At 40.8% G+C, this 15,775-nt stretch overlaps 1 protein-coding gene across 1 annotated transcript in view; it reads left to right on the forward strand.

Annotated features, from left to right (window-relative positions):
- plch2a (phospholipase C, eta 2a) overlaps nucleotides 1–12,421 on the forward strand; it is a 103,840-nt gene extending 91,419 nt beyond the window's left edge. The window contains exon 22 of the mRNA XM_049581816.1: nucleotides 9,619–12,421. Within this exon, the coding sequence (XP_049437773.1) occupies nucleotides 9,619–11,261 (1,643 nt within the window). The 3' untranslated portion in view covers nucleotides 11,262–12,421. The remainder of the gene's footprint in view (nucleotides 1–9,618) is intronic.
- Nucleotides 12,422–15,775: the final 3,354 nt, after the last annotated feature.

Here is a 15,775-nt window from a genome sequence, read left to right on the forward strand (position 1 = left end):
CCAAACATCCCAAGACGACCATGAATGTTTGGTAGCATAATGCTGTCAGAATCATCCCTCTACTGTTTACCTCTAAGTAAGATGCACCTTGTTATCCCTTGTGATCCTAGTAGTTTGAGGACAGTCTAAACTCCCAGGTATTTCTTTCCATTCTAAACAAGTTGAGTTTAAGCCCAGCTTTTTACCTAAGCCTTACCACTGATTTCCTATTTCAGTCAATTCATTCCAATTTTGAAATTTATCATATTTTTTCTATGCCTTAAAATACAATGTGTGATACTACCCCCATGCTTGACAGATGAAAGAAGTGGTAAGTTTTTAACTCAAAATTAATAGCAGTAGTTTCAACTGAAAGTAGGTATTTTAGTGCATATAGTCTAAAGCAACATAAATACAGAAAACCTGAAGCACACCCACGTATGACATGTCCCTCAGTAGGCGGTTGCTACAAGTGCTGCAAGTGCTCAGACTGTTTGGTGAAGGCTGTTTAATTCAGCACACAACCCAATCACCACAAAAATGCTGCATATTTCTGCAAAACACATATACATTTGATGGCTAACAATTCACTGGAAATGCAGCAGTGACTCACTACAAAACAACTGGCTTTGTTTGCAAAGGCCCGTCCCAATACCCCCCCTTAGCCCTACACCTAGGTTTGCGCATTCCCGTGAGGGGTAGGGGTGTCCCAATTCCTTTTTGTATGTAGGGGTAGGGGGCATAACAAGGGATAGTGGGTATGAAATTAGCCCTTCGGAGTGAGGGATTTCAGATGCTGACTTGCCAGTGAGGGGTAGACGTCGCCATGGCTACCACCGAGCAAGAGACGGGGGGAAAAGTTCATACATTGCTAATGTTACCGTCGTCCCCTGTCGCCTGCCGTTCATCAAACGAAGCATGATGAATACAGCAAACGCAATCGGTAGGATTAAGTCAGCCGGAGACTCCATTGTAGATGCCGGTTGAAAATGTAGATGGCTCGCAGCTTCCTGCTTAAAATAGTTACGTATGCGTGAACATAACCGCCGCGGTGACGTAGTGAGTGGTGTCCCAATTCCTAGGGAAAGATTTCAACCCCTACGACTCATTGCTTCATTTCGAGGGCCAAGGGGTAGTGGGCAAGGGCTAGGGGTAGTGCCAAGGGCTAAGGGGTAGTGGACAAGGGGGGATATTGGGATTGGGCCTTAGTCTCAAACAGTTGTCTGCAGTGGTCTGCAGCTTGGTAGGGGTCTTACATAGGTGATACACCATCCACCATTCCTTTCACCTCTTAAAGACAAAGTCAGCTCATAAACTGTGATATGATACAAATGAAACATAAAATGTATCCATGGTTTGCAGAAACATGCAATGCCAAGATTTTTTTTTTTTTTTCTTTTTTTGGTGACTGGGCTGCAGTACAACCTGTGAGCCAAATAGTGACACATGGTAATAACCAGTTTGGTCCGTGGGTTGTTTGTGTCCATTCAAAAGTGTGAGACCCACCTGAAATGCTTTGATTTTATGTTGGGTGTTATGTTCACTAATCTGTGCTAGTCATGCCAGCTGTCAAGGTGCTCTGTAAACTTCTCATTGGCTTATAGGTAACAAAAACCTGTAATGAATAATGCCTCAAACTTTATTATAATTTTATGTCAAAATAACATCATAAATTTTGTTATATACTATTATAATATAGTTCTGTACTGTTATATAGTTGAAGTATTCATGGGAATGTCACAGCTTATGAAAGCCCATTCTCGTCAGGATATATTTACCTGAAAATGAATTCTAATATGTTGTTTCTTTCCTTTATGGCTGTATATAGAGAGCTACTCTCTAAACCCCAATTCTCCCATGCAACTTAAAATCTTTTTGGAAACCACGTGCAGTCAAAAGTAGTTTAGTTTAGTACAGTAACATAAAAGTTTTGAGTACACCAGACACAAAGTAAATGTGTCACACAACCCTTATCAACATAATACTGAGTACACATTTTTCATCCTTTTTAAAAAATTATTAAAATAGATGAGCCTAGGTTTCTCGATTGCTAGATTAAGACAAACAGACAAACTCTGAACTAGGAAGTGCATTTTATTTCACCTCAGCACAACTTTATGATAGACACTCTAAGATCCACACAGGCAGGAGGTCAATCAATCAATCAGTCAATCAGTTTTATTTATAAATCCCAATATCACAATTTGCCTCAGAGGGCTTTACAGCATACAACATCCCTCTGTCCTTTGGACCCTCACAGCAGATAAGGAAAAACTCCCCAAAAAAACCCTTTAACAGGGAAAAAAAATGGTAGAAACCTCAGGAGGAGCAACTGAGGAGGGATCCCTCTTCTAGGACGAACTGATCAACATGATAAATTAACAGTAATTCATATGACAAAATGATACATGAGGAGAGAGAGAAAGAGAGAGAGAGAGAGAGATGCAGGACAGACAGTAATGATAATAGCTTACAACAACATTAAGTTAAGTAATATCGCAATGATAATTACGGCTATTGTGGTACAATATGTTGTAGGTATATATTAATATATGATAGTATATGTATGTGACAATAATCATATGTGTATAATGACAGTAGAGGTATGACTAATGATAACAGCAGCAGTAGGAGGCATCAGGCAGGAGAAGAAGCCGAGTCAGTGACATGCAGTAGAGCCGAGTTAGCGAGATGCAGTAACAGAGTGTTAGCAAAGGAGAGAGAGAGAGAAGGAGAGAAGGTGCTTGGTGTATTATAGGAGGTGTATTATAGGAGGCCCCTCGGCAGACTAGGCCTATGCCAGCCTAACTAGGGGCTGGTCCAAGGCAAGCCTGAGCCAGCCCTAACTATAAGCTTTATCAAAAAGGAAAGTCTTAAGTCTAGTCTTTAATGTGGAGACGGTGTCTGCCTCCCGGACCGAAACAGGAAGATGATTCCACAGGAGAGGAGCCTGATAGCTGTGTACAACTGTGTATCATCCGCATAGCAATGGAAATTTACAGAGTGATTTCTAATGATGTTACCTAAGGGAAGCATATATAAAGTGAACAGAATTGGTCCGACCTTAGAACCTTGTGGAATTCCAAAACAAACTTTAGTACGTAGAGATGATTCATCATGAACATGTATGAACTGAAAACTGAAAAAATCAGATAAATAAGATTTAAACTAGCTTAGTGCAGAACCTTTTAGGCCAATTAAGTGTTCCAGTCTCTGTAGCAGAATTTGATGGTCAATTGTGTCAAACGCCGCACTAAGATCTAATAAAACAAGTACAGAGACAAGTCCTTTGTCTGAAGCAATCAGAAGGTCATTTGTAATTTTAACTAGTGCTGTCTCAGTGCTATGATGCACTCTAAATCCAGACTGAAATTCCTCAAATAAATTACTATCATGGAGAAAATCACACAGCTGGTCTGCGACTACTTTCTCAAGGATCTTTGAAAGAAAGGGAAGATTAGATATTGGTCTATAGTTGGCTAACACCTCTGGATCCAGGGTGGGCTTTTTCTGAGAGGTTTAATTACAGCTACCTTAAATGATTGTGGTACATAGCCTGTTAATAAAGATATATTGATCATGTCTAATATGTGAGAGTTAAATAACTAATAACAAATAATTGTACTTATGGTGCAAAATGTCTTTTACCACAACATTAACTGTAATCCATTAGAACCATTGTGAAATATAAAAACATTAATCACCGCTTAATGGATAATGTGTCATTTAGAACACATTTGAAGACTCTCTCTCTTCAGCTTATGGCCTTAAACACATTGTCTTGCGGCATGCTGGGAAACTCCACCCATTTAGCCCCAACACGCTGCAATATGTTAAGTGCACAATTATAGTGTTGTTTATTGGCCTTTAACTAATTAGGCAAAATTGTCTTTATACATTTTAGTCAAATGAACTCAAAATACAAAAATTGTTGACTTAACATGAAAATTTTGTCTCATCAATAGATTGGGGTTTACAGTGTGAATGAATACGTTTCAGTGTCACGCAGTCCAATACATCATCCCAAGCTACAGCCTCTGACAATCAACAAGTATAGTGATATCTGTAAGTGTAGCAGTTTACATTTTGTTCAAGTCTTGAAATGGACAGTATTTAGTGGACCTACAACAACTGGCTGAGCACTGGAAGTCACAAGTCACATCTGTGCTGGGTCCAGGTGAAAACCCCTCTCCTCCTTCACATGATGTATTTCAGGGGAGTCCAGTTCCTGCTGAACACCAGCTGCTTGCACTAAACCCACTACATTTCAGACTCTCACAGTCTATCATGTGATGGCCATCAGTGTTTTTACCATTGGAATGAATCTAGGGGGGAAAATCAAGTATGTTAAGGGAGATGACTTGAACTTTTCTGGCCACATTACAAAAGCTGTCATGTGCTAACATCTGTTATGTCAGTAATGCTGGCAGATACTGTGCATGTTAGTAAGTCATAAGATAAAACTCCCAACTTTGTTTTCGGTCTAAAGCAAATGCTGTGATGTTTGTTCTTGTGTCAAAATTAAGGTGATTTTTCAATAGCGTTTCTTGTTAAGATGCTTTCTCTGTCCTGTAAGCTGTTTCCTTGCCTCAATCCTCCCTCTTCTCTCCAGTTTTGCTAAACTCCTTTTTTTCCTCTCTGTCCCTTTTGCACGCTCTCTCTGTTACTAGTGCAGAATTGAGGGGATGACCAGAGCCAGGTAAACCGCTGAATGCATGCAACCTTTAAACACATCCTGTGAACCTTCAGCTTCACTTAACCCATCAGTCTCTCTGTCTCACCAGCCTGCTTCTCTCATGACCCATACGCCACACCTTGGGGGGGGTCTGAGGTTTGAAATTCATATTCTTCCCCATTTTATTATTCAGAGTTGCACTAACCAAAAATGACATCACTGGAAGTGATGATAGCACCATGCAACCTTTGTATATTCACCTCATCAAATGGGGCTGCAGGTCCAGACGGGTACACTCACTGTGGGTAAGAGGAAAACACAATTCATCAAACTTTAAATTATGCACAGAATCAATAATTTTGCACTGTGTTGTGGCCTGCACAGTTTTTTTTAATGTCTTTAAAGACTATTTTGGTTCATTACAACATGAGTCTTATTTTAATGGTAATACCATTGTCCTCTTCCTGTTATTGCTGAGGTCTGGGGACATGTTGATATCCCTCAAAATAAGTCTGATAAGTTAAAAAAATACGCCTGGAGAGGTTTTAGGGAGATTTTTTGAAGAGAAAATAAAGGTGAGTTGTAAATTTCCCAATCGCTCCATTGTAAACATCCATCACAGCTTAGAGACTTCCTGATGGTCAAATTTGTAAGTTAAGCTGTAATTATTCAGGAGGTTTTATTAAGATCAAGATACCTTTTACACAGCAGACCTGAGAACAAATGATGTAAATACAACATTACTCAAAACAATACAGTCACTCAAAGTGACTTTTCCCACATTAAACTGTCTAAAAATAACTAGATCAACGTTATATGTTTTGTTGAGTTGTGTAAATAATTGATACCATATGTTTCCGACAATGCTGAAATACAGAGGTATATTTAAGCAACATCACACTCCAGCTCGTGATGTTGTACTGTGATATCGTCACGGCTGTGATTCGGTCATAGGCAGGACAAAATAGATAATTTAAGCATTTTATGTGTCTTCCGCCAACAAAAATAGTTCCCTCAGGCCTCCGCTGTCACCGTTGCTATGTAACGCAGACATGGTGCGCCAGGCACTTACTCTTTATACACATTTGTCTGCATGTTTCCATTAATTATGCAGCCGGTGAAATAAGTCTCTGGTGACTGCATGGTGGACTGTGGCTTCACAGGCACAGCCGACTCTGCCTTCTGATCTGACAGTATGTTGCTTTTCTCCAAGTCATTTAGCTCCGCTGATGAAACACTGACAAACCTGGATGTGTGCTCAGATGGATTCAGCTTCTCCTCTCCCTCATCTTCCTCTGATGACCATTCATAGTTCAATTCAAAACTTATTTTAGGAAATAAATCCATATTTTTGGCTGTTTGACAGTGGATGAATTAACTAGCCTACAACGCAACTGCTGACCTAACTGACACTAACCGTCAGTTTTGATTTGATTGTTGATTGCAATCAGCTGTGAGGCGGAGTGATACATACACAGTGAAATAACCGTGATGTTGTACTCCAATACCATCACGGTTTTACTGTCTCTGGACCAATCAGATTGCAGGGCCGGAACTAACTGTTGTATAATTAATTTTAATCGAAGACACAGTCCATTTCATTTGGTCATTATAGCCTATCAGTAGGGTTTTAGTGGTATACCGATTTTAAGGTATACTGTGACATTGAAATTGACGGTTTTCATACTGTGTACATTTGCTTATGTACAATATTTTTTAAAATGCAATTGGACGTAAAATCTCAACTTTATTTGAGTTATTTTCAAAAGGTTTGTGGTTGAAGCCAGAAGCTGGCGCAAGTTGACTTTTTATCTAGTTTTAAGCCACGTTTTTGTGATGCAACTTTTAGATCTTTTAAATCATTTTTAACTACAGTACAGGCCAAAAGTTTGGACACACCTTCTCATTCAATGCGTTTTCTTTATTTTCATGACTATTTACATTGTAGATTCTCACTGAAGGCATCAAAACTATGAATGAACACATGTGGAGTTATGTACTTAACAAAAAAAGGTGAAATAACTGAAAACATGTTTTATATTCTAGTTTCTTCAAAATAGCCCCCCTTTGCTCTGATTACTGCTTTGCACACTCTTGGCATTCTCTCCATGAGCTTCAAGAGGTAGTCACCTGAAATGGTTTTCCAACAGTCTTGAAGGAGTTCCCAGAGGTGTTTAGCACTTGTTGGCCCCTTTGCCTTCACTCTGCGGTCCAGCTCACCCCAAACCATCTGGATTGGGTTCAGGTCCGGTGACTGTGGAGGCCAGGTCATCTGCCGCAGCACTCCATCACTCTCCTTCTTGGTCAAATAGCCCTTACACAGCCTGGACGTGTGTTTGGGGTCATTGTCCTGTTGAAAAATAAATGATCGTCCAACTAAACGCAAAGCGGATGGGATGGCATGTCGCTGCAGGATGCTTTGGTAGCCATGCTGGTTAAGTGTGCCTTCAATTTTGAATAAATAACCAACAGTGTCACAAGCAAAACTACCCAACACCATCACACCTCCTCCTCCATGCTTCACAGTGGGAACCAGGCATGTGGAATCCATCCGTTCACCTTTTCTGCGTCTCACAAAGACACGGCGGTTGGAACCAAAGATCTCAAATTTGGACTCATCAGACCAAAGCACAGATTTCCACTGGTCTAATGTCCATTCCTTGTGTTTCTTGGCCCAAACAAATCTCTTCTGCTTGTTGCCTCTCCTTAGCAGTGGTTTCCTAGCAGCTATTTGACCATGAAGGCCTGATTCGCACAGTCTCCTCTTAACAGTTGTTCTAGAGATGGGTCTGCTGCTAGAACTCTGTGTGGCATTCATCTGGTCTCTGATCTGAGCTGCTGTTAACTTGCCATTTCTGAGGCTGGTGACTCGGATGAACTTATCCTCAGAAGCAGAGGTGACTCTTGGTTTTCCTTTCCTGGGTCGGTCCTCATGTGTGCCAGTTTCGTTGTAGTGCTTGATGGTTTTTGCGACTCCACTTGGGGACACATTTAAAGTTTTTGCAATTTTCCGGACTGACTGACCTTCATTTCTTAAAGTAATGATGGCCACTCCTTTTTCTTTAGTTAGCTGATTGGTTCTTGCCATAATATGAATTTTAACAGTTGTCCAATAGGGCTGTCGGCTGTGTATTAACCTGACTTCTGCACAACACAACTGATGGTCCCAACCCCATTGATAAAGCAAGAAATTCCACTAATTAACCCTGATAAGGCACACCTGTGAAGTGGAAACCATTTCAGGTGACTACCTCTTGAAGCTCATGGAGAGAATGCCAAGAGTGTGCAAAGCAGTAATAAGAGCAAAGGGTGGCTATTTTGAAGAAACTAGAATATAAAACATGTTTTCAGTTATTTCACCTTTTTTTGTTAAGTACATAACTCCACATGTGTTCATTCATAGTTTTGATGCCTTCAGTGAGAATCTACAATGTAAATACTCATGAAAATAAAGAAAACGCATTGGATGAGAAAGTGTGTCCAAACTTTTGGCCTGTACTGTATATGTTTTAACTATAAAGGATTTTAGCCATCCATCTTCTGGATCTTAAGTTGTCAGAAAAGCTGAGTTAACGTTAGCAACACAATTCAGCTCCAGCCACTGCCATACTAAACAGCTTGGGAGAAACACTGATTTTTGACATGAAACCGCTCTATTCAGTGTTTTTACCAGTTTAAATCACCTGATCTGCTTTGTTATTGTTCTGATGAGACACCCCTGGTGGCAGAAAATTACATATTTTATGTTTAAGTAGTATTAAAGTGGAATTATCATTTAAAGTGTAGTTTAAAGTAATAAGTATCTTGATATAAAGACCAGTAGTTTTACAAAATCATTTTAGGTCAGGTCCACGTATGAGCTTTTTCAAAGGCGTCTTACAGCCTTTACTGGCAAATGGAGTTTAACAGACAACTGAGCAAACTTCATTTGTTGATGAAGTCCTTGAGACTCAGTTGAAATCTCAGGTAGGGGCCAGAAACCTTGACTCAACATTATTTTGCCAAGTTTTCTGCAGTGAAAGTGGCTTTGTCAAAAGAACTCCAAATTTAAATAATGAAAGATCGTACATGCGTAACTAATTCTTCTGTGTCAAAGGTAATGTGAGGCTGTACCCTCACATCTGTTATTGACTTAAAGTGGAGATCTGCCATTCACATCTCTTCACCAACATCTGGATCTTATGTTATTTAGAGAAAAAAGGTGACTACACATTAGCAAGTGTTGGACTAGCCACCTGCAGCAACAACCAGTTTGAATCACTGTGTCTGTTTTAGAGAGGAGGAGACGTCTGCCGATTATTCGGCTGACAGTAAAAACCTTCTGGAAGTCTGGATCAAAAAAGGCGAGCACACATTAACCAATGAGAGAGAAGGGGCAAGCACAAAAACATGTTGTGGACAAACTACCCATCTCTGAGTTGCACAACAGCGTCGGAGTTCCACTGATTTGTAATGTAAAACTGATTTATTCAGTGTTTTAAAATACCCAGTCTGTTGGTTTTGGAAAGGAAGAGACCTCTGCGGATAATTTGGCTCCCGGTGAACACCTCCTGATGAATGAACAGGGAGGAGTTTTAGCTTGTTGCAAGTTACCTCTAGATGCCACTAAATCCCCCTAAATCTTACACACTTCACCTGTAATGAATCATATCTGAAGTAAATGTAATAGTGTCTCTTAGGTAAGTTTAAAACTGTGGTTTCTCAGCACTGACTGGGGGAAAAGGCTGACTGTTTTCTCTCCCGCTGACTATATTAAGCCTCATGTGAATCTGTCAAATCCAGCAGATATCTGCTTAATAAGATCAGTATCCAAGCTGATTCTGAACAAACAAACAAAGATTGGATCAGTGCATCACTAGCTTTCAGGCACATACAGTTAACACTGTTAGAGCCAAAAGGCTTTTACTGACCATAAAGGACATTGATGACAGTGATACATGTCTTTGTTGTCTATCTTTCCACAGATTGTTCCACACTGCAGAGACCAGTTCCTCTTCCACTAATATCTGACAACGCCAGAAACACACGTGTCATCCATTCAGTCTCCACTCCAGAGGACAACCTGTCTTCACATCACTCCTCATCTCCACCACTGCGCTCACCATCCACAGGAATAAACACAGAGTCCACACCAGCTGTTCCTTCAAATGGGGCAGTTTGCAGTCTGGTCAAGGTGAGCGGAGAACCTACGAAACCGCCCATCCTTTCCAGAACCATGCCATTCCCTCTGACAAACCCTGCTGAGAAAACTGTACCATCACACTGTAGTCAAGACATTCAGGCCAGTAGAAGCACTCATTCATCCATGGAGCACTCACCGAACCAGAGGGAAAACCAAGAAGCTCTGCCAGAGAAGAAGAAAGATACAGCAGAGGTAAAGTCTGAGCCCAGAGTGGAGCCTCCTGCTGCAGCAGCATCCACTGGGACCCCTGCAGCTCAGATAGCTACAGCCAGGAGAGCACTTTTTAGCAATCTACCATCACACACACCAGTAAGGAGAACAAAAAGTGAAGGCCAGGTTCGGGTGGCTGTAGCCTCAACTGGGCAGGCCCAGTCAGCAGTACCAGAGGTCTGCACAGATGCTACCATGAACGACCGCCTTTGGAGCAAGTTGGAGCCAGGCAGCCACCGAGACAGCATGTCCTCCTCCTCCAGCATCTCCTCCAGCGACACCGTCATCGACCTGTCCCTGCCCAACCTGGCCAGGAAGAGCTTCACCAGTCTGCCCACAGCCAGCAGCACCTGTGATCCTCACGGGGTCAACTGCCGTCACTCAGCGTTAGTCTCCTATGATGCCCTGCGAGTCAGCAAGAGCAAGTCCAACCCCAATCTCCAGCAAAGTGAGTCTCCCAAAGATGAGCTCAAGCCCCGCCCCCTTCATCCACAGGAAGCTTCTGTGGACTCACCCAGCAGACTAACTCAAAGGAGGCATACCTGGAGCAGGCTCTACATGGAAGGCCTCAAACAGTCATCAAGCAGCAGGCTGTCCTCTGCAGCTACAACCCCAACAGCTATAGCCTCCATGTCCAAAAGTCTCGGAGATCTGACCTCCGATGACATTTCCTGTAACTTCGACAGTAAGTACCACAGCATCAGCCGCAGCTTCATCATTAGGCCAACCAGAGACCAGCTCCGCAAGGGCAGCCCGCAGAAGTCTCGGCCATCCAGTGACCTCACAGAGCAACTGCGAAAGCTGACTGATGTGGAGCCCCTGACCGACAGTGACTTTGCCCCACAAAACGAGCCCAGAAAGGAACAGGAGTTTGTGGATGAGACCCTGGTGCGAAGGACCTCCTCCAGGAGCCAAAGCAGGGTGCGCTACATTGCAAACAGAGCGAAGAAGGCCCAAGAAAGGCAAAAGCTCCAGAGCCTGGTCCAGGGCAGAAGTGCAAGCTTTAGCCTTACTGGTAGTATCGGCAGCGGAAGTAGTGCTAGCCCCATTGAGGAGCGGGGGAATCCCGAAGGCGCGTGTTGTGTGGCCCACAGTCCCTGCACCAGCCTGGACCTGCTGAGTCAGCTCGCCCCCATAGGAGCCCCCTCCCCCAGACAGTCCCAGCCCTCCCCAGACCCTGAAAACAGTGAAGTCTTTTTCATGCTCAAACTCTAAGAACTGGCTGACTTGGAACTGAGTGTGAGAGACACAGCTAGACACTTGTTTGGAATACAGTCCAGTTTCTCTCAAGACCAAACCTTTTTTTCTCTTTTTTTGAAAAAGTTGCATATCTTGCAGAATATCTCAGATTATTTTAACATCTCACAGAGAACTGTACTCCACTGAATTAGTAATCCATGAACAGTCGATTCTCCATCTTGTGGCTGTGCAAGATCCATTTTTTAATCTGTGCATTCAGAAAACATTGTCTCGTAGCTGCTGGACAGCAGTTCTTCGAAAAGCAACTACCACAGCTCTGCCATTTGTTTGCACCAAATGTTAGATAATTGCCAGAATGTATTTAGTGAATGATACCAGTTTTTAAATGGTTGTTTATGTTGACTGTGATCTAAACTCATGTTGATTTTTTTTATTTTTATTTACTTTACATGAGCATACAGTAGCAATAGATCACAACTAGAGGACAGGATATGAACTGACCCATTATGTTTATTTAAATATAATGGTATACTTTGACTAAGTTGAAAATTAGATACTTCATGTCAAGGCATTTTTATCAGCCCATCCATCCACTAGCAATATTTAGAAAATGATGGCATGGTATCATGTTATTTTTTGTTTGACATTTTGATGCTGAGGCTTGTTTCATGTCTTCGCTGAAAAAAATTTAATTATTATTGCAATGCAGGATAAAATGTCTTACTTTTTAGAATTTTTTGTGTAGTGGTTACATTGTAATTCGACCAAACTGCCAATATTTTGCTAACCTTCCGGATTTGTGGCATGTCACAGCACTGAGATCATGTACTTGAAAGCAATGGTAGACTCCTCCATACAGAGTTTAGCCCTTTTTAGTTGACTGCATGTCTTTTATGCACTGTAATCCTAAGGCTGTGCTTTATTTTACAAGGACTTTTTATATGATTTGTCAATATTCCAAACTTGTTTTTCGGATCATCTGACGATGGTCACAAGAGCAACCTGTCTGAAACCCTGTGTCCTCATTTGACCGTGGTACCGTGGTACTAATACAAGATGAAAATGATCTGTATCAAAGCACGTTTATTTGTCGATCTACTGTATTGTTTGCACTGCTGTGTCAGTTGTTTGTGCAAAATTTTAGGGACAATATTTAATTCAAACAATGTAATTATGACCCAAATAAATCTCAAATTAATATTATTGAATGTTCACAGCTCATTTATTTCATTTACACTTCATCTACCAACAGCTGTGTTAGTTCAGAGACAAAGACAAGTCATTAACAAACCAGTGAAAGTGAGCTTTATACAAGCTGACATGTAAGCCTTTGGCCTTGGTTTTGGCAGGGTATGCTCAGTGCTCTAATTTGGACTCTGCTTGGGTCTGTTTACCAGCCATCACCTCTTTCAACCTCCCTGGCAAACAAATCCCCAGACCCCCTGCAGGAAGGGAGAATGTTCCAGAACAAAGACTTGACGTTGCACAAGAGACGACAAGCTCAACCAGTCGTTAAATGAGAAAAAAAATATACTTTATTGTTGCTTGCCACCCAAGAGACAGAGCACTTTGTATTTTTCATTAGTTGTTTTTGTTTCTTTTTTTAAGTTTTGTTTTTAATTCTTCTCAGTTGGTTTCTAGAGTTGGTTTGCTCTTTTTGAGGTGAGTGGTATTTTTTTGTTTGAAGGAATACATCACACAAAATGACAGTCAAGTTATGTTATGTTGAATTTGTGAGGAAAACTTTTAACAACAAAACTATCAAAACTTTACACTCTCACACAAGTCGTGCAGTATAATCCAAGTCTCATCTATCCAGTTTTATAATCTGTACTTCCCAAACACATGCATTTTCACTAAAAAAAACCTTAGTGTTTAAACTTATCTCTGCTCTCTTCATGTAAAACTCCAATATTATGTTTTGTAGTAAAATTGAGAGTTTGCAAATGGATGTTTTAATACAGTTTTGTTGTTAAACATAGTCCCCAATAATCATGCGAGAAAAACAAAATTTTCTTTACAAATTCAACGTAACACAGCGTGACCAATTTACAAATGGTCACTTTGCCGGTTAAGTATTCTTTTAAAACCAATGATTCCCAGCTGGTCCACTTACGGGGTCCAGATTGCTCTAGTCATTAGTTTGTAGTCCACACAGTTTAATACATTCAGCATCATACTTGCATTTGGCCATGTCGTCGAGCTAGTTCGCTGTCTCCGTCAAGTAGCTGTCCATTATTCACTCACTCTACAGCAGGAAACAGTACTTCAAAATAAAAGCGTTGTGCTTGAAATTCACTGTATTTAAAAATAAAGTGTTTTTTTACAAACCTGACATGTTCTCAAGTCACTTGCGGTCCGTATAGAATGGACTTGCGTCTCACTGTTGGATCATGACCCACCAGTTAGGAACCACTGCTTTAAAATGTTCAGCTTTAGTTTAGTTTTTATTAGTGTCACCATTAGTTTTTTGTTTGTTTATTATGACATGGGGGTATATTCAGTGGCAAGATTTGCGAGGTTAATAGGTAATTCAATACAAACTCAACACTTTGTGAAGCCAGCAGGCTGACAGTCATGTAGACATCCCAACCTCAATAAACATGCAAAAATGCTTCCTCATGTTTGACAAATTTGACCAAATTGACAAAGATTAAAACTGAAGGCATTTCCTTAGTTTTTTAAGTAAACAATATTGTTTCCATTACTGTTTTTTTTTTTCTCTGAAATTTAGTCACAATTTATTTTTCAGTTAACTCATGTTTTTTTCACACCTAGTTATCGTTTTTAAGTTTAGCCATCTACATTATAATAACCTTGGGCCCAAGATCCGATCTTAAGACAACAAACCTATTCACTTAGGATTGTTATGACTGTGGATTATGAAATAAAATCCAGTTGTACTTTGGCAGGTTTTGTAAATTCCCCAAAGTATTCTAAGTATTCAGTGTTTGCTTTGGAATCAGTCTTTAGCCAGATTGAAACCCTTATGAAACGGCATGTACGCTTTGGGACAAACTATCCCCTGAAACCTCATATAATGATAACATTAGTGATGGATTCATGCATACCTTCTGAGGAAGCTAATTAAAATGTGTTGGTCCGCTTCCTTGACAGCCCCTGTAAGTCTTTCTCAGGACACTGATTTGTCAGTCAAAGGTTTGTCCGTTGTCTAGTGTGTGGTTTCAAAAGCCGATGGCCACCTCTGGCGAGCTGTCAGACACTGCCAGGCCTCTCTTCCTCAGCTCTGTAGGACTTTGTGAAGCGCGACATGCTCATTTTAGCGCCACAGACTTGGCTCCAGCCAGTACACAAACACAAAAGACAGCTTCATTAGGATTCCAAGAAAACCACAGAGTCCCTCTTAGAGCCATATTTATCTAGACAATTTGGCACGGCTTGGCCTCTCAACTGAAACCTCACAGCCCTGTATAGCACTTCAGGCCTAAGAGAATGTTTTTGTCTCACAGAGTGAACGCAGCTCCTCCTTTCATCATGAAATCACTGACTGTTTTCCAGGGTTTTTTGCTAATGAATCAATTTAGTTTGTGAGATTCTGCTAAAACCAGTAGAGATTTTTTGAAGACAAAGAAACAGGACATGTTTTTGTGGATAATACTCTAATATGAGTTGCTGTGGATGATGTAATTCATGAGTTTGGGGAGTTAAACAGATAGCAAATGTGATGTGCATTGCTCAGGGCAGGGATCGTCTGCATTTTTCAGGCCAATGACCCCTTTGTCCAAAGAAACAGAGCAGGGGCCCTACTGCATATAAAACTGAGTTGCACCTGAGATAATTCTCTTAACATTTATGGGTTGTCTCTCTTTCGCACTTGCCTGTAGCTGCTATGTCAGCAGCAGTTGTAGCATGGCTAAGTACATTAGCCTCACTCTCAGTACTTTCACTGATGGTTTCTGAGGTCGACAGTATGTCAGAGTCTTTTGAAAACTTACAAAATGACCCATTGTGGCTCACAAGAATGTACTTATACTTGAAAAAATAATAGGGGAGAACAGGGTTAGGCACAGTTACAGCAATCTGGAAATCCATCGGTAAAAAAAAAAAAAAAAAAAGGATTTTTTTTTTCGTCCTTTACCTCTGGAGGCACTGCCCATAGTTTTTCAACTAACGGAAGTGCAGGGGCCTCGGGGATCGCTCAACCCCTTCACTTCCAGCGGTGCCCCCAAGGAATCGCCTTGTTGTTTACAAATACTTCCAGGTCGAAAACCAGCAGAGTTTAGCTATATATATATATATATATATATATATATATATATATATATTTAAATATCACATTTTTCACGTCACTATATCACCGTTTAGACTAATCTGATGATTGTAAAGTCTATAAACACAATGATTGATCAAACATTACTATTTCTGTGTGCACGATTTGTAATTAATAACATGGTTATCGTAGATTAGCTGGGCTAACCGTTAGCTGTTAGCCCTGTTAGCGGTGTCTGTAGTAACTCAGTAACTCAATCAACGGTCTGTGAAAAAAATATTTTTTCCAGAGGATATCT

Source organism: Epinephelus fuscoguttatus, linkage group LG7 (assembly GCF_011397635.1).
Source record: "Epinephelus fuscoguttatus linkage group LG7, E.fuscoguttatus.final_Chr_v1".
NCBI classification, from domain to species: domain Eukaryota; kingdom Metazoa; phylum Chordata; class Actinopteri; order Perciformes; family Serranidae; genus Epinephelus; species Epinephelus fuscoguttatus.